A 23,690-nucleotide genomic window follows, 5' to 3' on the forward strand; every position below is an offset into this window, starting at 1 on the left:
AATTTTTTTAAGTTGGGTGGGAAGAAATTTTAAGCGGGTGGCAACCCTTGTATTGTGACCAAGCTGGGTGGTTACTGAAAAATGGCGGGTTGTGCGCCCAGCTAAGTGGGGCTGGGGAGAACACTGAAAAGGATCAATCACAAATGTAATCATCAATGGTTTGTCACACCTTAGAGATACACTGGTCAATGCATTCAACAGGGATCTACAGGGTCAAACAGAAGTTGTTGGAAGTTTGCTGTTAGAAATATTAGTGCCATGAAAATCACAGGATCCAAAGGCTGCAGTGATGAACCATGCCTTTCTCTTATACGGGATCAGACCAGCAAAGAGTAGAGATACAGACTGGTGCTGGATAACCAGATAAAGGGTTTACCTAATGTGTTTAAATATACAGGTGAATGTGTGGATTGATATCATTATGATGTAATGAAGCTTTTAAAGTATTTTTGTATGGTGGGTGAAAGCAGACACTAGAAGTGCAAGGTGTCCTGGTGAGACAGCAGCCATTCAACTTAGAAGACAGAGGACACATTTATTAGTTAAAATAGGGGACTTCACATTTTTTTTGTTTTTACGTTTTCCCACTCTGTCAAAAATTGTTGCAGGAGACCCAGTTGCCTTAGTAAGCTTAGCAAGAAGAAACCTTCTGGCATTGGCTTGAATGCAGTATCAATCTGTGACACCTCTAACTATAGGCGGAGAGCTGGATTAGGTAAAAAATGAATTCCAAGATAAATCTTTACCGCACACATATTTCATATCTAATAGGATAAGACCTTGAGAATGGATTAATGGCTTCACGACTGGAGGGGGCTCAGGAAACAAAAACATAATCATTGGATTGCTCTGATGCTCAACACTCACCCCTCCGTCAGAGCCTCCGAGAGAGAACCCCGCTTCGGCTATCCTGCAGAAATAACAGACAGAAATCAGATCCAGGGGGCGGTGAAATGAGAAACAGACAGAGAAACACGGCAATACAGAGAGGGGATTCAGCAGCCAGCAGTCCTTTTTGTGTAAAAAGGATGTAAAGATCAAACAACTCTAAGGTTTCAGCAGGAGGTACAAGGCAGCCCAGCGGGGTGCCAAGTGTTTGCGTAGTGCAGAATGGAGAATTTGTGAAGTCTTATTTTAGGGATACAATAATACAACTATCACAACAATTTTCTAGAAAGAAAAATATAAATGGTAAAATGTGAGAATGTCATTTAAAAACTGATTTCAATATTTGTAGCTTTCATTAAAATATCACCTGGTAATCCTACCACCTCCGGTCATATGGGCACAAATGCTCTGCTCCTGTATGGTGACCCTTTGCAGTCCCAGGAAAGATTACAAGTGGCCCTTTCAACACAATATGCAGCAAGTTCCACTGCAGAAACTCTGACCTTAGAAATTCCATGCAACCTGCATGGTCAAGGTAACTTGTGTCATCAAAATTCCTAACATGTGGTATACACTTTTGTATATTTTTGCCAATTATTGATCCCAGGAGCCATGCAAAGGGCAGCTGCACATACCTGCTTCCATCCCCAACCCCTAAAATCCCTGATGCTGTATATGGCTACTAATGATCAGATTGGTGGTGAAGCTCCTATGTTGCTATTGCCTAGGGGGAGAGGCTGCATGTAGAGTACCCATGGCTGTCCCATAGAGGATGAATGTGGGCAGCAATTAGCAGTTCAGCACTGCTCACAGTTGTTTACCGTCCAATCTGCAAATATTGCAGGAATGCAACTTTAAGATTACACTTGCAAATTGGGCTGATCTTAAGGAACCAGCTCTGAGGTGCACGTGGGTGAACTTCTGGTAAGGTTCCAGCCACCGGGACCCACGTGGGATAACTTTATTCCATTGTAGGTCTGAACTGCCCTAAAAGCAAAAGAAAAAATACCTACCGTATATTGATAGTACTGGTGCTCAATGCTTGTCCCACCACTGTGACAGGGGGTAAGAAGGGAGCACTTTACATTGCATAGGTTCCAATTGGCCAGTTTTATATTTCACAGGTCATCCTCACTTTATTTCCCATAGGGCAGCAAAAATAAAGTATGCGCCTTTGAGAACGCAGGCATTACAGGAACCGGTTGCTTTGGAAAACATTGTGCACAGGAGTTTAGCAAAAAGCTAAATATACATAGGGGGTGGATACCTGCTAAAGGAATTGTAGCTTTGTTCATTTGGACAGCCCCTGGCCTGCTTTTTCTCTGCTCTTGTTAAACAACACATTCAGGTCTTGTCCCTCCCCTCAAGACAATGAACAGGAGAAGAAAACAACTGATATGTTCACCCGTCACTATATTCTCTCCTTCTATCAGCATTTTCATGTTGGCACATCGGCAAGTTTGAGCTTTGCTGTGCAGAAACTGCAAAGAGCCGATATTGATGAAGTCTAATACAGCAAACAATACATATCTGCATTCATTTGTGTCTTTTATATTTGCCTGGAGTGCAGCTTTAAACTTACACTTGCAAGCTGGGCTGATTTTATCAGCAACACACACACACACAGAGCTTTCTGCAAAGAAATAATTTGCCGTTTTCCTAAATGTTCAGCAATTCCCATGGAGGACATTAGTCCTGGTACCACACTGCCCCCTCTGTCTGAGCAGCAAAGTTTCCCAAGCTTTCTCATCTTATAGTTTAGACAAGAAGCCCCGCTCGACCTGTCACGCATTCAAAGTGGATTAAACAGCAAAGCATCGTCACGGATGACAAGGTTTGTTAGTCGAATCCTTACACTGTATTTGTTTTAAATTGCTATTTATTTTGCAAGCTGTATTCTTGCTCCATCCTCCTATGAATTTGTCAGGAATGGTTTCATTCGACTCAGTGAGCAAACAAAATTGCTTGACTTTGGTACAGCTTCATGAATCCAACAAGCGAGGATTATGGGAGAGTCCAGCAACCCATGGGATGCCACCCCTATAATTACAGTATAAAGGGATTAAAGGGAAGGACGCTCAAGTAAGCTGCTATAACAATTGCATTCTGCAACAGACATAATCGCAATTCTCCTGCAACAGTCATAATTGCAATTCTCAAAAAAAAAAATGGAACTTCTGATAAGAAAGTTTAACATCAGCTTTGGCTGGGTTACCTATTTACAAGATAGTCCTAGGAATACACAGCGCTAGATCATAATTATCATTTTATTCCAAACTTGGAGACACCAAAAGGAATGTGACAGCTGGCAGCAGTGAGCGCTATTCGTACCGCTTATTGCCGCCCCTATTCATTCCCAATGGAGCTGCTGCAGGGAGATGCCTCTTCCGAGATGCGGCGGTTCCAGGCATGAGGAGCCCATAGTCCACAATCGCTGTGTTCAGAAGGTTTGTGCAGTGACGCACATAAGAATATCATAATAATGATGCAATGGTATAAATTATAACTGCTCTGCCCCTTCCATCTGGGATTTCATGGTGGCCTCTTATTTGCTCCCAGTTATACTCAGTGATACTGCTTTGTAGCTGCTGATCCGAGTTTGTAATTTTTTTTTGTATTATTTATTTACTTTATGGCTCTGTAGAACATGCTGGAAAATCATAAATAATTTATAACCCTGTTTTATGGTGCTTTGATTCTTTTACTGCAGACAGTGAAAAGTCAGTATTATGAAATAACATCATGAACATTCTGACCCTACAACTCACTCTTCATTTTCAAAGGGCGTCATTAAAAAACTCGGGTTAAAGAGCTCCTACCATCAGTACATTATGCTAAGAGAATGAGAAGGTAAATAATGAGTCAAGACACAAATTTTTTTCTGGTTAGAGCTGGGAAGGATTAAAACTTTTTTTCCTGCTATCTGGAGATTTTTCCACACATCCTGACAATGGTTTCACTGTAATGAAAATGAGGGACAGAGAGAATAAAACTCTTACATAGAGTTCTAACATTCATCTACTCCTGATAAAGAAAATGAAAATAATTTTATTTTTAGTGCTGGAGATTTTTATTTACTTACTCTCTGCAGAGTGCAGACCCAGAACTAGGATAATTGGAACCACACATAATGGGCAGAGCAGGGCCCTGGCAGGGATGGCGGAAGCCCCTCATAATGAGCACAACAGGTGTACAGACCAGGAACACAAAATAGGGATAACGGGAACCCCTCGCACCGAGCACTGCAGGTGTATAGATCTAGTAAGTCAGCACTGGAGTGTTGGAGCTCCTCATATTAGCCACAGCAGATTTATAGACCTGGGAACTGGGCACAGGAAAGGTGGTAACGCCTCATAAGGGACAGAAAAGCATTGCAGACAATTATATCTAAATAAAGGGATCAGAACCTCCTTCCTTCTGCTGGTGACCCCTCTAGTGATGGTGACCCCACAATTCTATCTATATAGAAGAATCAGAACCTACTCCTTCTTTCTGGTGACCCCTCTTGTGATGCACCAACAATTCTGTCAGCCTTCATCACTGAATGGCTACGTTACATGCTCATTTTACAATCATCTAAACAAAAGCACCCCAATTTTTCCATCTCTAGTACTGATCTGTAATCCTGATCAACACTGCAGGCCCAGTTTTTTTTTACCCATCATCAAATTTATTTTCCCAGAAGAAAACTTTGTTTTAATTTAGCTTAATAGTAATCTGCAGATTTCCACTACTTTGGCCAATCTTTCAGCAATGCCAAATGGTGTTGCTTAACAGTAATACCAACAGAGCTCTCTGTACTGAAATTATCCACACTTTTCCAGCTGCCCAAAGCACTGAAATTGCTGAAATTGTCTCCAGACATCTCTGCAAAATATAGCAATTCCAGGTGGCAGATCTCATGTCCCCACTGTGTCTACATTATGTTAGGGGCCTAGGTGTCCATGAAAGAAACGACAAAACATGGTGGGGGGTGCAAGTAAGGCTACGTACACACATCAGATGATTCTCGTCTGATAATCAGATACTCAGGGCTGATATCGGATGAGAATCTGGATTGTGTACGTTGTCGACGAGGAACGGTCATAAGAGAAAGAGAGAGAGCGAAGCGGGGGGCCCCTCCATGGTTCTGCCCTCCAGAGCAGAATGGTTCATGCATTGTGCAGTCTTTTGTTGTTGGAAAGGATTGTGAAAGATCCTTTCCAATGACAAGTAATTCAAGTGTGCACCCAGCCTAACTGACACATAGTGGGAACAAGCAGCAGGGTAAAAATAATGTCTATTCTGTCACAGGAGGTTTAAGAAACTGGATCGGTGACAAAAAAAAAGGAACAAGCCTTTCATTTTTGGATACTTCGCCCTTTTCAAAAGCAACACTGTAAATAATAAAAAGTCATGAGATACACTGTGTGCATGTGACAGGCCCTCTTTTAATGAAGTATGATCTGTTACACCATCTGCAAAGTTTGAAAACAGAAAAGGTATGGCAACTTGTGACAAGACCCATTTAATCGCTTTACAGGGAAATCTTACCTCAGCAAACTCTTGGCTTCCTGCTGGGATATAACAGCGTCCGTCACAGCTCGTCCGCACTTCAGTGGGGTGCACCCTGCCAACCAAAGACAGAAAAAAAATTAATTCTATTTCAAAGCTTTTCAGATAAGCAATTATTTAATCAGAAAAGGAGCTGCAACTCTCCTGGAATTGGATTATTTAAAAATAACCTTTAATTTTAATTAAATAAACCTGGAAATGGCTGACCAGCTTTATCGATAATTACCGAGCCCGCGGGCGGATGGGACTGGCACAGAGGAACCCACTTATCTCTGTAGCATTTCAATCTCTTTGTGTACTTCCATTTTTACTTTCCTGGCAGCCATTCAAACAATACATATTTAGACATTGCACGTGGGTGTGCTTAAAATGGGGAAAAAACAAAGAGCTGAAATAATGAATTTTGGTGTCCAAATTTGGATAGAGCGCTAAATTTAGAACAAAAACATCTAAACTTGTTTTCTTATGGAAAAAATGGAAATCTTTATACTGTTTTATTTGCTAGTTATAAACGTATGGCCTTACTTACAAAAAAAGTGGAACTCTGGGGATACTCACCTGTCCCTATTCTATCGTAGGCACCACCATCTTCTGCATTGTGATCTTCGGTCATCCTGATCTGGAAGGGTGGGATAATGTTACTGATCCAGTCCCAGCACTGGCAAGGGAAGCCAGGATTAGCAGCAGTGTTCTCCCAGCCCTTTTAGCCGGGTGCACTACCCAGCACTATTCAGTAACCACCCAGCTGTTTTTGGATGAGTTAATAATAATAACAACTATAATAATTTCTTCCCACCCAGCTTAAAACAATTTCTTGGTTGAACACTGGGCAGGCAACCAACGTTAAGCTGTGCATGCAGATTATGACAGGTGGGTGGCAATCGGGCAGGTATCATTGCCTGTCCTTTTCTACAAGATGGGCCTGCCAGATTCCACATTTTTAAAGTGAAACTTTTGTTGCACTTTAAGAAGAAAGGAGCAATGGCCTACTCCCAGCTCCCTATTTGCTCTAACTTATACGTGTTTCAACAAAGGCAACGGAAAAATCAGTGCGAGATATTTGTCCTCCCTGAAGAAGCGGGTTTTTTTCTGTGAAATGTGTTGGGTTCAATTAAAATATCCGACTGTTACATTCTGAAGTTCTTAGTCCATTTTAACATCCAATCATTGTACTAAGCTGTGTGAATTTGTATCATATATTATGCATTTGCATTGTTTGTACTTTTTGCAACCTGTTTACATTTTGATGTACATTGAAAAAGTAATTGTTTTTATGAATTTTGTATTAATAAAGTTTGCATGACAATTTTATAATTTTATGATCAGTTTTTTTTTCAACCCCATGGTTTAGGTGTTTGAAGGTTAGTCTTTTAAAAAACAATTCTGGGTTGAACAATGCAGTACTGTTCTCTTCTATAGAGAAGAAGTGGGGATGAGCCAGTGGCACCCCACTGTGTTCTCCTTCATGGGAAAGAACAATGGTCGTTCATCAAATCCCCCAGGATGAAATGAACGATGTGGGGGGACCAATGTACACAAGCTACATTTTTTCCAAAGATGAGCAGGACCATCATCTGACGTGTGTATTTAGCTGAACCCCTCTGTAACACAAACAAGTCTTTTTTGCACTCAAACAAAATGCTTCTGATGATATATTTAACTGACCAAAGGGGAGCAAATATGAGAAATTGGGGTTTACATACACTAAGTACCGTTGAGTTTTTTGGCACTTCTTTTTGTATGGTTGGAAATGCATTTGTTCTTTGTGTTTTCGCTTGTTAGCTATTTTTTTTATCTTTGTGTTAAATATTGAGTTTTGTTGTTGCAATAATTCATGAACTTTATGTTCAGAGGGTTCCCTCATTGAAACAAATAAAAGCAGCGGAAGGCTTTTTTTATGTTGTTGCAGGCGGTACGGTTGTGTTGTGGATTTTGGTCGGCACTGAGATGATCTAGGCAGCACCTTATGGACAATCGCCTGCTAATCTGACTTAATAGACGTGGATGGAGGAGCCTCATAAAAACCTTATTTTTTCTTTGAGAGGCATATTGTACTACCACAAATGATCAGTTTCAGCTTCCTATATCCCTTCATTTTCCATGCAAAACTTTAGCAAAGCAAAAAATAAAAAGTGCAATAGTGTTTAATAAAGCCCAGAAAAAATCCACCAGCAGACACTCCTGGGAGCCTAGTGGTACATATTGGGCACCTGGTTGTGCGTATTGCATGGCAATTGGACCACATGATGCATAAAATGTATTCATTATTACACAGTATTTATATAGCGCCGACATATTATGCAGCACTGTACAAACTCCATAGTCATGTGACTAGCTGTCCCTCAAAGAAGCTCACAATTTAAAGTCTCTATCATAGTCATATGTCATTACCACTGTCTAAGGTCAAGCTGGAGTACCCGGAGGAAACACACACAAACACGGGGAGAACCTGCAAACTCCATGCAGATAGTGTCCTGGACGAAATTTGAACCTGGGACCCAGCACTGCAAAGGCCAGAGTGCTAACCACTGAGCCACATTGCTGCTCTATGTACATGTTTTCTTCATAATACAATAAAAATCAAATTTTGTCTTCAAAGCTGAACTCTGAATAAAAGTACCCTTTACCCTCACTATAGGTCCTCCTGGCCACTACAAGGGACAAATTTTTTAACAACTCTTTGCACCCAGTGCAGGTAGCCCTATTGTCCTCTGCTGGTGGAAGGGCCCTTGGCATCATCCCATAGCACAAGGCTGATAGACTTGCTCTGAGCAGGATGATGGCAGCTGTCACACTGGACAGGCAGCAAGGTTTATGAACAAGCTGTGGGGAACTGATTCTGGAAGATGAGGAGAGGATTGGATGCAGGTTCAAGTTTTACAAATATGACAGAGAACCTTTAAACATCACCATACAGGAAGCCCGGACCTGAAGTTTGTTAGACAGCACTGAGCAATACAATAGAGACTGACCGTACTGCAGTGCTGGCACTCCCACTTTGAGCCCAATTTCTGACATGCAGAAGATTTGGGGAAAGCGGTGAAGAGACACTGCAGCAACTCTTTACAAATACAAGTTTCTACCTAATACCAGAATAGGACTAGGCAATGTTTCCTTCACATTTGGAGTTCTGCTTTGCCTACCGCTGCCAGTATTAGCGTGGGCCCCCGTTTCTGCAAACTTGTGGAAAGCGGGAGGTTAATAACGACCCAGAAAGGGCAAATTCTTATTAAATCAAAACAGCTGTAATTAATTTCCAGCCAACGTGAGATGTTTCGGATTCTTGCCAAGAATGTTCCGGCAGCAGAGAGGTCCCCACGGGCAGCGGCGGCAGATAATTGAGAAATTATTCTCACTTTTCTCTGTGTCAGTCCCCCCCCCCCCACTTGTAGGCATTATAATTGACTCAGCGTGAGTCCGGGGCTTCCCCCTGGCAGGATCTCCAACACACAAGGACAGGCAGCCACTTGCCCTTTGCCAACGCAGCGAGACTGGCAGAAGATAAAAGAGGCTGCACTGACCTTCCAGAAAAGCAGACAGTGCAAACTGCGTCCTCCTCACAAGGCCACAGGCACATCAATTACACATTTTCTTTTTGAGATGAGAATTTGTGTGAATGGTGTTTATATTATGTTTCCTTTTTTTTTCTTTTTTTTGAAGTAATGCACATTTCATTCCATTGAAGATAATGCCAGTGTTCTCTCCAGCCTCTTTTAGCTGGGCGCACCAACCGGCACTTTTCAGTAACCACCCAGCTGTTTTCGGGTGCTGAAAAGTTGGGTCACAATACAGAGACTGCCACCCACCTACAGCTTCTTGCCACCGAGCTGATGAAAAAAAAAATTTGGAGAGAATAGTATAAAGTGCAGCAGTGCTCAACCCAGAAATTTTTTTAAGCTGGGTAGGAAGAAATTTTAGACGGGAGGCAGCCCCTGTATTATGACCCAACTGTTCTGTAACCACCCAAAAACAGCCGGGTGGTTACTAAAATGTGCCGGGTGGTGCGCCCAGCTAAAAGGGGCTGGGGAGAACACTGTGCAGTTGTGATGAAAAAAAATCCTTCCCTAGAGCTGAACCATCCCATTCTCTCCTTGCACAGACACAGATTTCCGGAGTTACACTGACCATAGTCCTGCTGATTTATTACATTCAGAGCCGCAGCTTTATTGCCCTGTTAATGCCTGGGTATTACAGTCCTAAAGACTTCTACAGGAATGTGTTCAGAACCCACAGAAATCTAGAAATGCTGAGCAGTCTTCTTCCGAGTCCCTTCTAGTTGGGCGCACCACCCGGCAAATTTCAGTAATCAGATTGTTTTGGGGTGGTTAATAAAAAGTTGGGTCACAATACAGGAGCTGCCACCCACCTACAGCTTCTTCCCACCCAGCTTAAAGAAGAACATTCTGCAGGAAAATACTGAAATCATAAAAGAGAAGGATGGGGGAAGGAAAGTGCACTGTGTCTAAAAGTGCAGGAAAAGCTCAATTCAAGGTATAAATGCAGCTCTGATATCATCAATACATCATGAAATTCATTTTTTTTCCATTGTAATCGGTGTAATTACCGGTATGTGAAATGGACCTGGTATCAGCCTCTTGCAGTCCCTGTACAGCAGCACTGGAGTGTGAGTGTAAGAAGCATCACAAGGAGCCAACCAATTCATGTTTTTACAAAAACTTTCCTGATAGGGATAAGTGACAAAGAGGTGAAATCATCACTAAACTGCTTCTCCATACAGTAACCAATTAAAGACAATGGGAGGGTCCATGACCACTTAAACTTACAGCAAGTAGGTTAAAAGTGCTGCTCATCACACTGAGGGCATCTGGAGGCAGAAAAAAGTACTATGAAGGAAAGCTCTGGATTGAAGGTGAATATTTCAGCCAAATCTGCTTTCCTTAATAAGATGTTCATGAAATCTCCTTTATAAATGAAAAGCTGGAATGAAGCCAAAGCATGTGGCAGTATTTTTTTTTAAATATCAGCATTTAGTTACCCATAAAAGTATTTGTGAACCTAATCTATGTATGGACATCATGGCAATGCATATCTATTGGCTTAGCATGCCATTGAGTTAAAAAGTTTTAAAAATACCTTCCCTAATTACCGTTTTGATTTGATTTTAGTGATCATATGACCCCTAAATCTATTCTTCTCCCTTTGATTCGAGGGCAGTGGGTGGAGCTTCAAATCACATGACACTGAAGGAACCACGGTGAATCCAAGGGCAGGAGGGGAGGCGTACCTGCCAATGGTGTGCAGGGTGGCTCAACAACGGGAGACCAGGAAGTAGCCTGGTCGTCTTGTCATCATAAGAAAAGGAAGCTGAAGCTGCTGGCAGGATCATCAGGCGACTGAGACAAAAAACTACACAATAATCATGATGGGAATATAGAAATTAAAATTTACCAAATACAAATTATTCATAAAACTTTTTACTTAGGTTTTAATAACACTTTGGGCTCTATTTATATAACAGGTAAGCAGACACTCCCTCCAACATTCCCTCGTAGGAATCTTCTAGGTCCATGTGTTTCATCAATGGCAGATTCTGGGAATGTTTGAGGGAATGTCAGATTCCCTGTTTTATAGAGTCCTGCCTGTGCTCTATATAGTAATAAATAAAAAAAAAAACACGGCGCCAATCTATTTATTATTTGCAGGCGCTGCAACGTAGGAAAACCCCATCTGACCGATGGTTTTATTAATCCCCGTTTTCTTTGCAGAAATAACAGCCTGTCAGGTACACTCATTAATCTTGCCGGATCTAAACCAATAATAATTTGCAGCCCGGTACTACTCTCCCAATAAACGCGACGTAGAAAAATACAGAGCAATAAACAGAAAAAACGATTCCTTCCCAAGAAAAAGCGGCCGCGTGTCTGTCAGCGGCCCGGTGAGGAGTAATGAGAAATGTTTCTGCGCGGTTGGCGCGTGCACTTAATAACATTCAGCTTCAGTGACTGCCATCTGGCAAACAGAAATAACATCGGATATTTTTAAAGCAGCTTATTTTTAGGATGAAAAGTAAATGTATAAAAACTAAGCATATGAGAAGGAAGAAAAGAAGACAGAATTGTGGATCCTGAATATTATAGTGGATCTCCCTGCACACATATGACTTTCCTCTCCCTTCCCTACACTCTTTCTTTTTGGCAGAAATAAAGTCCAACTTTAAACATTTTGGATCAGGCGATGACCCTTGTAATATAATCCTTATCTGCCTGATTGCTCCAGAGAGCTGTCAAAAATACAGAGCTGTGCATTATTATTATTATACAGTATTTATATAGCACCAACATATTACACAGCGCTGTACAAAGTCCATAGTCATGTCACTAGTTGTCCCTCAATGGAGCTCACATTCTAATGTCCCTACCATAGTCAATTGTCAATAATACAGTCTAAGGTCAATTTTTTGAGGGAAGCCAATTAACCTAACTGCATGTTTTTGGGATGTGGGAAGAAACCAGAGTACCTGGAGGAAACCCACACAAACACGGGGAGAACCTGCAAACTCCATGCAGTCAGTGTCCTGGCCGGGATTTGAACCTGAGACCTAGCACTGCAAAGGAGAAAGTGCCAACCACTGAGCCAACGCATGTGCATGTTTACCAGGATACCAGCAATCCCTGCTTCCCCTGCGCTTGCTGGGAGTGAATGAACTTCCTTGCAACTCAACTCGTGCAGGAGTGATGTCATCTCAGCCCAGCCAAAGAAGATGGCTAAAAATCGAGGAAGAGAAGAAAGAAGTAAATGAATGTGTCCAGCCAGAGAATTGGGAAAGGTGAATATAGCAGAGTTTTCTTCTGCCTTAAAGCTGAACTAAACCTAAAATAAAAAAAAAATCCCTTACCTTTACTTCTGCAAAGCCCTCGAATCCCACCCTGAGCTTACTATTCTGTCCTGCACTGTCCTGTAATTCTCCTTCATTCCGATGAAGAAGCGTTAGGCACTTCTTTTAGCTACATCACCTTATCTCTCACTGCAGAGGTGTGACATTGCCTGCTGTAAATGGGAAAATCACTGCACATGCATAAGATCGGCACTTTTTTACCCCCATTGCAGGAAAAGCCCCTGCCGCTCATGCCTAAAATCTGGCATGCGCAGAGGAAGCAGCTCAAAGCCCATGTCGTGTATCCCAGGAGCCCCTGTGCTCCCATTCAGGCTTTACTGCTGCGATGGTAAAGGCAGGGGCTTGCCCTTTTATATAAGGTAAACATCCGATCAATAGGCTCAGTTTAAGTACCTACCTGTTTTAGGAGGTGCCCCTTCTCCGCATTCCTCCCCCTAGGCTGCACTCCTCCACTCCCGGCATACATGCCAATGCGCATGGTACGCATGGGGAAAGACTCTTCTGAAGTCCCTTTTAAGGATGTCTAAACCCCAATTTCTCAGAAGACCGCAATATAGAATGTGCATGCACAGGGGCTCATCAGCAGGCGGAAGTGGCCACTGACTAAGTCACTGCTGAAACCGGGATCTTAGCTGCTGGTTGATGAAGGGTGAGTTTCTAGGTCACTGCTGGAAGAAGGAGCAGTAAAGCGGAGCTATGGGGTCACTTATTGGAGTGGCAGAGCTGCTACAATGAAAGCAATAGATGTTTCTGCTCTCAACCTTCAGCGTGCATTGCTCCACAGTGCCTGCAGCTACAGTGATCAATGAAAGCTTGATTCAATGCCCATTTACTTCTTCCTAATAATAAGTAAATGTCTGAATGTCCATTGTATTTCATAACAACCACCCCATATCTGCGAAGAAACCTAAATTCCAAGTTTTTTTTAGTGAAGGAAAACTAAATAAATCAATAAAACTAAACCAGACAACACTGGCTTAATCCTTCATCCGACTCTCTAATTCTAGAAGTCCGTCCATCAGACGGCGTGAAATTTTACATCAGCAGGATTTTCTCTAAACAAAATGTTTCTCTTCTGTGGCGTGTTAAATCACTTACAAACATGAATTGTTAGTGGGCTGTGTAGATTGGGTGCCATGAGATGTATTTCCTGACACAGATAATCAGAATGCTCTCTGAGCATTTAATCAGGACTGCGGAACCGGAGACATTCGGGTGCTGCAATGGTGCCATCGTGAGGCAGGAAAGTCAATTACAATGCAGACATTTGAGAGGAAGTGCAAAGGCAGTTCATAGAAACTCTTCTTTGTCTTAGGATTTCTGGCTCTTATGTGATGCTTTAAAGCATAATAATAATAGGAGAGGGATCTCTGCTGTCCTGAGCAATGGTCCTCTGTGGCGTGCACAACAACAGTCCTCCATGGCAGGCACAGCAATGGCCCTTCATGTCCAACATCCCCAGAAATCCTGCCATTAAGGTCGTTGTTTAGTAACTTCTTCTTAAAGGGTGACAACTATGTCCCAACTGTGTTCATGTGTTGTCACGTGAGATTACAAGTGTCCACACATCACCCAGCATGCTCCAATTTTTATCAGACGTCAGTTCAAAGCAATGATATGCGGCCAAAGCTGGAGTGAATACATGCAGGCATGAAATGTCTGAAAGGGGTTGGAGGAGATCAGTTCCACCAAGATGGGGAAATGATGGAAATCCTAAGCTATAAAGGAAAAGAATGACTACAATTCTTAACTGTGCTGCATAATATGTGCACGTGGTCAACAATCAGAGTTCAGTTAGTAGATGTTGAAATGGGACAGGGACACCTAAACCATTTGATCACATGACCAGTACTGAAGGAAGCAAGCAGCAGCACTTTCTCCATGAAAGCTTTACAAGCCCTTCCATTACTCCCTATTGATCTCACCCAGCAAGGCTTATAACACAGCTTCATGATATTTGGTTACAGCTCTGCCCTCTGTGTAAATACTTACCACTGCTCTGGGAATTTAGTGAAACTATCCCTACCCCACCCTTACTTTTTTTTTTAACTTTTTTGGCCATGTGACCAAACACCTAAGGCATTAGCAATCTGTGCAGCAAGCTTCATTCATTCAGAAAGACTATGTACGCACAATGAATTTTTGTTCTTTTGGAATCGTTTCTGGTGTCAGATGAACAAATGAGTGCTGTACACACAGCGCCTGTTCTATTCTATGGAGGGGGGGAGGCGAGATAGATGCACCTGACTGTGCTCTTCATCAATGAAATAAGCAGGGATCGTTTCCAATCAACCATCATTGTTCCACCAGGACGACAATGAATGTCAGGGAGGCGCTGTACACGTCAGATAATTGCCCAAAAACGACCTGGCCGTTCATTCAAAGTGAAAATCATTTGATGTGTGTAGGCGGCCTTAGTGAGTAATGGAATTTATTTTTTTTGGACTACTTTTCATTATAGTCATTCTTCACAAAACAGATCCTGTTGATCCTCTGCAGCATATTCTTTGAAGCAGTTTCCTTTAATATTATTATTTAACAGGATTTATATAGCGCCAACATATTACGCAGCGCTGTACATTAAATTGTGGTTGAAAATGACAGACTAATACAGACAGTGATAAAGGAGGAGAGGACCCTGCCCCGAAGAGCTTACAATCTAGCAGGTGGGGGAGTTTACACACAATAGGATGGAAGATATATTCTAGTGTTTGGAAGTAGTGATGGTTTCAAAAGACAAGAAGATGGGTAGGCAAGTTTGAAAAAAATGGGTTTTGAGTGCTCTTTAAAATGAGCAGAAAGTAGGAGCAAGCCCAAAAAGAACGAGGAAGACCATTCCAGAGAGTTGGGGCAGCTCTGGAGAAGTCTTGTATCCGTGCATGTGATGAAGTTTCCTGTCTGTATGCTCTTACGATGGCTGCATGGCATTCCCAAGACATCAGTAAACCAGGCCTGTGTATTGGCCATTTGTAGCGTCCATTGAAACCTATGGGCAGGGGGGCAACACTGCAACCGAATTCAAAGACAGAGTGTTGTCACCCTATAATTATAATTATATAACCCTAACCCTATAATAGGATTATTTAAAATAACATTTGAATAAAATGAAAACAATTTAGTACATTTCTATGTTAAAGTCAAGGAGGTTTTATTATACATCAATGGGATCTCTGCAACAAACCCAGACGTATCGCAGAGAGAGGAGAATAAAAGAGCTGCACTGCGGAGGAACGGAGCTGATGAAAGGCTCCGGCACTCTGTGTACTCTGTGATTTAATATCTCTTCTAAGTCCACACATAGCAGTTCATGAAAGATCAGCCTGAGGGGGATAAAGACGGCAAACAGAAGGAGAGACGGCAAAATAAAATGCTTTTGCAGCAATTTCACACAGCTGTTCTCAGAAATGTTCAGACTGGAGGACTCCCTGCTGCGGAGCTTGGATGGACTGGCAGGCGATTGGGGATAGGCCCTACATGTGGGATTAGAAGGATGATTATTAGAACTGCCCGGGGGAAATAATAGTAACGCTGAAATAAAGTTTGCTTCCTATTCGTCAGAGTGATGAAGGAAGTAAATATTGTATGTGCCTCCCACGGGCCCCGCCAGCGCTTGGCCCTCTGCCTACCGTGTGCCTCCGTCAGGACTCATAGCCAGGTTTTTCAAACGGGTTGGGATTGTAAGACAAAAACTGATCCTATATTAGATTGCAAAGAAATACAAAGTAAACTTACGGCAGACCAACCATAAATAGATTTTTTGGTCCTTATTGGAGCATGCAAGGATTTGACGGGTTGGGAAATATCAAAAGTACAAATTGTATCGTACAAATGATCAAGCAAATCCAATAAGAGCTCCCATCTATTAAAGCATACTTAGTCTGGTTCTCTAATCCACCAATTGGGAAAGCAGAATATCTAATGTACGAGTGCCATGTTTTGGGACTGACAGCTGAGCAATTACCAATCTGTAACTCGATTGTACCGCTCAGTTGAGCTTAAAATAAGAAAGAATTGTAATACTTGTGCCTTCAGCTTCATCCTCCTTAAGAACTATGAAGAATCCACCTGACCCTAAACACTTTCACAGTCACAATCTATCTCTTGCACAAAGCACTGCAGTTTCTCCTGCTAGACCCAAAGTAGTTGTAGGACAAAGTGGTGCCAAATTTTAGATTGTCCTTCTTTTTAAAGCAGACCTATCACCAAAAGTTTTACTTTATATAAAAGGGTAGAGAGCCTTTTTATACAAGGTAAAAATGCTCTTTTTTTTCCTTAAATAAGTTTCTGTCCTGTAAAGAGTGAATGGGAGTGGAGAGCCTCCTGGGATACCTGATGCATCTAGCTGATCCTTTAGTAAATGCTTTTTCCTACAATGGGAAAAAAAGTGCAGATCCCATGCATGAGCTGAGAGATCTGCACTGCTCTCCCCCCCCCCCATTTATAGCAGGCTATGTCACCCTGCACACGTCTGCACAGTGTAAGTTCGGGTGATGTAGCCAAAAGAAGGAAGAAGATGGTGGCGCCCAGTGCTTCCTCTGTGCGGGGATGGAGGGGGATTCCAGGAGGGCACGGGACTCAACTGAGGTAAGGTAATTAAAGGCGAGTGTGATTCCACATTCAAGCAGAACTAAACTCAAAAAAAAAAAAACAACACTTACCTTTAATCTCACAGATCAGTCCAGAGGTTTCTTCTTCATTTTCTTCCGACATATTTTTCTCTGTTCTTCTGGGTTCTTCTTCCTACGTCACACCAGATCTGCACTTGACTCTCAACATGACCTGCACTTGACTCATATGGGACTGCAAAACCCATCTGACGTTAACAAAAGAAGTAATGTTTGGGTATACACTGCAGTTATCCCACAAAGTGCGTAGGAAAAAAAAGGAGGGTGACAAGGGCCTCATACGGACCCAGCGCTTAGTCAATGGACCATTGTCACCCCATACCAGAAAGTGCCTGAACAAGGACCTTCATGTCATGATCACCATGTATATTATCTGCACGGTAAAAATCTGTGCAATATTTTTTTGGATTGGGTTTGGATTGATTTGGGTTTTGAAGCGGGTGAACCTGTCCTGTGCATGCAGATTGACAGGTAGATAGCGATGTATAAAAGCCGGTAGGTAATCACAGTGTGGATTCTGCATTGCTGCATCTGTCACTTGCAGGGGGGCGGGGGGTTGGCTCTTTGCAAGGTGCCGAATAAACTCATTACTTCCCACATTAATGAACCATCCTGCAACCTCCCTCCCATCTGCCTCTCATATGAAGGGCTCATTATTGTGTCTAACAGGGGCTGCAGCTGCGCTGTTCACAGCCTGCGTAGCTGTACCTGCAAAGATCACAAATGGGTGCAGGGGGTGTGCAATGTGTCTCTATACTCTCCTATATGATGAATGCATTGCAGTGTCACCAGGGCAAATATTGATCAGTCACATGCATGTCAGGGCAATGTAAAAATAAAACATAAGATAATGCATACTTACAAAATAAGCACACATTTCTCTATATATTACAGTAAATAAGTTCCACTAAAAGCCTAACTTCCTGTAGTGATCCGACAATGCTGCAACGAAAGTCCCCGCAGTGTTGTCAGCTCAACCCGCTGCACTACAAACCTCTGCCCCTCTTAGTGCTTTTCTACATGCATACCTTTATTTCTTTACCAGCAAAATAATGTAGCTTCTGTGACAATTCAAAAGCCTGCCTACACACTATATAGGAAAAAGGCTTTTGGGAGATGTAGTTCTGGGTGAGTGGCAATATCAATAGGAAGTGACCTCCCAGTAGCTGCCCCTGATCTTTAAGATCTCGGTGGTGATGTCACTGGAAGTATTACAAAGACGAAGGTAATGACCAAGGAAAAACAAAAAAAAAATATGTTCAGAAATAGAAAGGCGAAGGAATGTCGATTGTAAATTTGCGTAATGCTTTAAATTCACACGCAGACATTTTCTTGACATGGTTGCTCCTCCCAACATGCGATCAGCTCTTTTTACACCCCTAATGCTTTCAACTCGAATTGCTCCCAGCACGTCCGTCTGATTTGAGTTTCATTTCAGCGGCAGCGCAGGGTAATTAATGACTCCGGAGGAGGTTGAATGCCGGAAGGAGGTGGTGAGGAACCGCGGGGCGCTACGATAAGTGCGTTATAACTGAGGCAAATGGAAACATGAAGAACTGAAACCAAGCGCTTAACAAGTGCGATGATTGTGAGAAGCGTCAAATAATAGCAGCGTGGAAGCAGAACTGCAGCGTAACACAATGCCAGTGTGACGAGTAAACAGAAAAGCAATGCAAAACAATTCTATGGAACAAATAGGAGTCGTCATGTATAACCGTTCTAAAGTTTCACTTTCAGGAATTATTCATCAGGCCAATGTCCCTTCTGGTTTCCCTTCAATGTGCGTGTTGGGCGTGAATGGATTCCCGCAAATCTGCGTGAGAGTTACGCCATCCGGCCCAGCCAATCAAGACGACTATGGCTGCGTACACACAGACTTTTGTTGTACGAAAGGATTTTTCACGATCCTTTCCAACCACAAAAGACTGAATGAGTCTTGTACACACAGCACTATTCTGCTCTATGGAGAGGGGAGGGGGGAGAAAGAGTGAGCGGCACTCGGCTGTGCTCTCTCCCCTTCACTTGTATTGCAGTCGTTCGTGGATCTGCCAGGACGGATGCATGAACGACATCGGACAAGCACTGCACACACATCAGAATCTTGACTGATATCAGCCCTGATTATCGAACGAGAATCATCTGTGTGTACGTAGCCTATGTATCGTCTACCACAGGGGTGTCAAACTCAAAGAGGGACGAAATTAAAAACATAGACCAAGTCACAGGCCAAACTTGAAATTTATTGAAAAAACTAATAATCTCAATAAGAAGACACAAGAACACATGAGAAGAGCATGCAGTAATATGCAGTGGATTGATTATTTAGATCAATCTACTGCATATTACTGCATGCTCTTCTCATGTGTTCATGTTTATTCTTATTGAGATTTTTTGTTTTACTTTGCCAGAGAATGCAATAAGAAACTAAATGAGTTGCTTCATTCATTTGGTTTTACATTGCATTCTCTGGCACAGCAAAACAAATAATATAGCAATAGCTCTGGGATAATTCCTGATAATAATATTAATCCTGATTATTCCTGATTATTGAGCTTACCTGTCAGTATAAACTCTGCGGGGTCAACGTATAGGTTGCTGTTTAATAGACACGAGTGATGCCGCTACTACAACTCCTGGCATCACGTCTATAAAATGCGGGGCCACGCATAGGCAGAGAGGCCGCTGATCTAGGGACGCGAGTTATGCCGGGAATTGTAGTGGCGGCATTGTACTCGTCCATAGAACAGCAGCTTAATATGAATTGCAGCTCTGCTCACCATTACTATAGATTGCAGTAGTGGCAGGCCAGCTAAAAATTTATATTAAGAATTCTTTTGGGGGACAGAAAAGAGGACGTGCTGGGACAGAGTTTGACACCCCCCTGGTCCACTGGAAGAGAAGATGGTGGCACCCTGTGAGGGAATGAGGACAGGTAAGTAACGCGGCTTTCTTCGCGCTTTAAAATCCTATGTCCTATATCCTTTGTTTTACATTTAACTAACAAGGATACATTAAAACCTCTGCCCTCATTGGCGTGATTTTTTTCACTTCCTGTTTGCTCACTATCAGCAGTGAGTCAGCAAAACATCTTTATTTGGACACAGAAGGTGGAAAGATTGGAACCTCAAATGCTTTTTGTGTCACCTTTAGGTCCCTGCTGACCTACACATCACTATATTCAAATTGCTTTATTGGCGCTCATGACAGTTCATGCATTGTGGTGTTTTGTATCAAGCAAATGCCAACAGATTGGCACACTACAACGAATGTGCTGTCAGGAGTTACCCATTGCAAAGTACTGAATGTGAGATTCTTACTTCTAATGAGGTCACTGGGGAAGGGTTAGAACTTCTTCTAGTATTTTTATTTCTGTCTTAGCTTTCCTGTTCCAGGGACAGGAAGAGAGGCAACAATCAAATGGTCAAAAATCTAACCAATGGTCAAAGTCATATAAAATATGACTTGGAGAAGCCCTTGGACAAGTCATGTGACAAGGAGATCCATCTCTGTCGTTTTAGAAAAAGTCAGCACAGCTCAAACCAATAACTGGAAAGTGTAACAGTGAATCTTACTCTGCTGGTCTTATCTGGGCAGACTGATGCGTTTTTTTTTTCTCCCATGCCTAAAGGGCTGCCGGATTCCAATTAGACCATTCAGACTTTGACTATTTGTAAACATTCCGTTTCCATTACTCTGTCCCGTTTTCATGAGCATTGCCAGGTTTTTTAAATTTATGCTATATGCAGCAGTTTGCCAGCCCTGTTGACTTTATGGACTTGAATATGTGGTGCTTGTAAACACTTAAATACGTTTTTATAGGCAGATTCAATGACAAAAGTGCAAGGAGCCCAAACAGCCAATCAATGTTTACAAATAGAATTCTGATGGGAGGAGAGAGCAGAGTAACAAGGAGATCAACTCATGGCTCTGCTGCTTCTCTTTCTGATCACAAGCTGGAGTCAAATCCAGGCTAGGCTCAGAGATAAATGAAGCTGGCCAGCAGACTGAGGACATCTAGTGGTGTATAAAAGCATTGCAGGTAAAATACTAATATTATTATTATTATTAACCACCCGAGCGATAACCCCGACCTTGGTTCGGGGTTAAAATAATTACAATTATCGATAACCCCAAACTTTTCTCACTGTATGAAAGTACAGTGAGAAAAGTTCGGGTTTATCGATCACTTACCTGGTCCCGCTGCGATCCTCCATCGTCGTGTTCCAGCGCCGATCTCCAGCGTCGTCCTCCAGCGTCGGGTGCCCTCTCCGGGAAGAAGCCGGCCGGCGGAGAAGAAGAAGCTGGCCGGCTTCTTCTCCCTCCGTAGCGTGTACGTCGGCGCGTGTGCGGGAAATTCAAACTGAAACTCATTCAAACACATTTTGCATTGGATTGAAAACAAACTCCTGTATCCAATCCAATACAAAATAATTCAAAATAAATACAAAGTATGCAATTGGTAAATTCAAACTGTAATTGGTAAATTCAAAATACAGGAGTTTGTATTCAATCCAATACAAAATGAGTTTGAATTTTGTTCTCATTTTGTATTGGATTGAATACAAAGTCCTGTATCCAATCCAATACAAAATAATAGAAAATATATTTATGTGGTTTTGTCTATAGGTATGTGACGGACACTAGGGAGGTGTTTTAGAAAAATATATTACTATACGGTATACCGAATTATCGCATTTTCAGTATTTTTCATTTATTTATGTATTCTTGTTTAAGCTGATTTTTTGTGTCTTTTATTTAATTTTATTAAAAGTAATTTTTTTTTTTTACATGATTGTGTGTTTCAAGTATTTTTTATTCATGATATCTACTAGAACCCTGTTCGGACATATTTCTGTAAGTTACAGGTCTACAATTTAAAAAAAAAAAAAATTTCATGAAAATCAGTATAACGCTTTTGGAACAGAAATCTAGACATCAGTGTAACGCCCAGGTGGTTAAACAGAATTTATATAGCACCAACATATTATGCAGCGCTGTACATTAAATAGGGGTTGCCAATGACAGACAGATACAAACAGTGAAACAGGAGGAGGAGAGGACCCTGCCCTGAAGAGCTTACAATCATCAGAGAACAATATTTGCACTCACCAGTAAATTTCTTGTGATTCTCATAATCCTGAGAGCAGGAAATGGGGAAAAACTTGTGTTGTATGGCTTCCCGCTGAGGGGCCAAAACTTCCATCCCATCTCCGCCGTGATAGTCCCACAGGAAAACAAAGACCAATATGGCCAGAAGTGTGCACAGCGCCCCCCAGAGGACGCGACCCCTCCATGATGTTCTATGAGCTCTGCTCTTCTTGCTCCTGAAACGAAGATAAAGAGAAGAGTAAATGTGGGGTACAGGGGAAAATTTTAAAATATAAGTGGGAAGGTGCAAATATGGGTGCACAAGGAGGCGATAGAAGCAAATATACAAGGGGCTAGATAGGTAAATCTGGAGAAACATGGGGTGGGAAAAAAGTGGGCGAACAGAGAAATGACGGAGGAAATATGCGGGGACATATAGCAATGGCCAGGAAGGTAATTGTGTGGAGACAGGGAAAGACAGGGGTTAGGTAAGTAAGGGGGATGGAGTGGTGACAGGGGTAATATAGGGGGACAGATGGTAATGGTGGCCAATTAGGTGAATCTGGGGGGGCAAGAGGGTGCCAGGGGTAAAGAAGGGGGACAGATAGTAATGGTGGCTAGTTAGGTAAGTCTGGGGGGGCCAGGGGGGGTGACAGTGGTAATATAGGGGGGGGCAGATGGTAATGGTGGCCAGTTGGGTAGGAGTGGGTGAAAAGAGGGTGACAGGGGTAAAATAGGGAAGAGCTGTTAATTGTAAATCTGGAGGGGGAGGTAGGAGAATGATAGGAGTAATATAATAGGACTGATGATGATGGTGCTCAGATGAATAAATTTGGGGGACAGGGAAGATGAAAGGGGTACACTGAGGGGAGAGAGGGGGTTAAAAGGGCTAAAGAGGCTATAATGGGGATGATGTAGAATGGGGAGCTATAAGAAGACTGGACACTGTAAGGGAACCTGGAGTGAAATGGGTAATTGGGGGGCGGGGGGGCAGTTGGTGACCACATAGATATATGTGGGGGTACCAGAGAATATTGGAGGCAATGTAAAGGTCATGGTGGCCAAATAGGCAAATGTGAGGGAACACAGAGCAAGATGAGGAATTGTGGGGGGAAAGATGGTGGCCATGTAAATGTGGGGAGAAAGGAATGACAGGGGTAATATAGGGGGACAAATGGTGATAGTAGGCAGATAGGTAAGTGTCGGGGGGTAATGACAAGGAAAATGGGAGGTTAAAGTTCAGTGAGAGGGGAATATATTGGGCTATATAAAGTGTAAATTTTGGGGCAGAGGGGTAGAATGAAAAATGTATAGGGTGCAGGAGGTTTAAAGAAATATGGGGATTAAAATGGCTAGAGAGAACGATGTGAGGGTACAGGGAGTGAGAGGGGTAAATATTAAAATATAGGGGGTGGGAAAGAAAAATGTGGGGGTATAAGGAGTGGACAGGGTAGATATTGGAATATAGGGGGTGAGAGGGCAATATGTGGGGGTATAAGGAGTGGATTGGGTACATATCAGAATATAAGAGGTGAGGGGGCAATATGTGGGGGTAAAAAAGAGTGGAAGGGGTAAACATTGAACTATAGGGGGTGAGGGAGCAATATGTGGGGGTATAAGGAGTGGAAGGGGTAAATATTGGAATATAGGGGGTGAGGGAGCAATATGTGGGGGTATAA

At 42.4% G+C, this 23,690-nt stretch overlaps 1 protein-coding gene across 1 annotated transcript in view; it reads right to left on the reverse strand.

Annotated features, from left to right (window-relative positions):
- OGFOD3 (2-oxoglutarate and iron dependent oxygenase domain containing 3) overlaps positions 1 to 23,690 on the reverse strand; it is a 67,470-nt gene that overhangs the window by 43,404 nt on the left and 376 nt on the right. The window contains exons 2-4 of the mRNA XM_072403528.1: positions 22,033 to 22,247; positions 5,422 to 5,497; positions 868 to 910 (exon numbers count right to left, since the gene is read on the reverse strand). Of these exons, the coding sequence (XP_072259629.1) occupies positions 868 to 910; positions 5,422 to 5,497; positions 22,033 to 22,247 (334 nt within the window). The remainder of the gene's footprint in view (positions 1 to 867; positions 911 to 5,421; positions 5,498 to 22,032; positions 22,248 to 23,690) is intronic.

The sequence above is a fragment of the Pyxicephalus adspersus genome, chromosome 3, assembly GCF_032062135.1.
Source record: "Pyxicephalus adspersus chromosome 3, UCB_Pads_2.0, whole genome shotgun sequence".
Classification (NCBI taxonomy): Eukaryota; Metazoa; Chordata; class Amphibia; order Anura; family Pyxicephalidae; genus Pyxicephalus; species Pyxicephalus adspersus.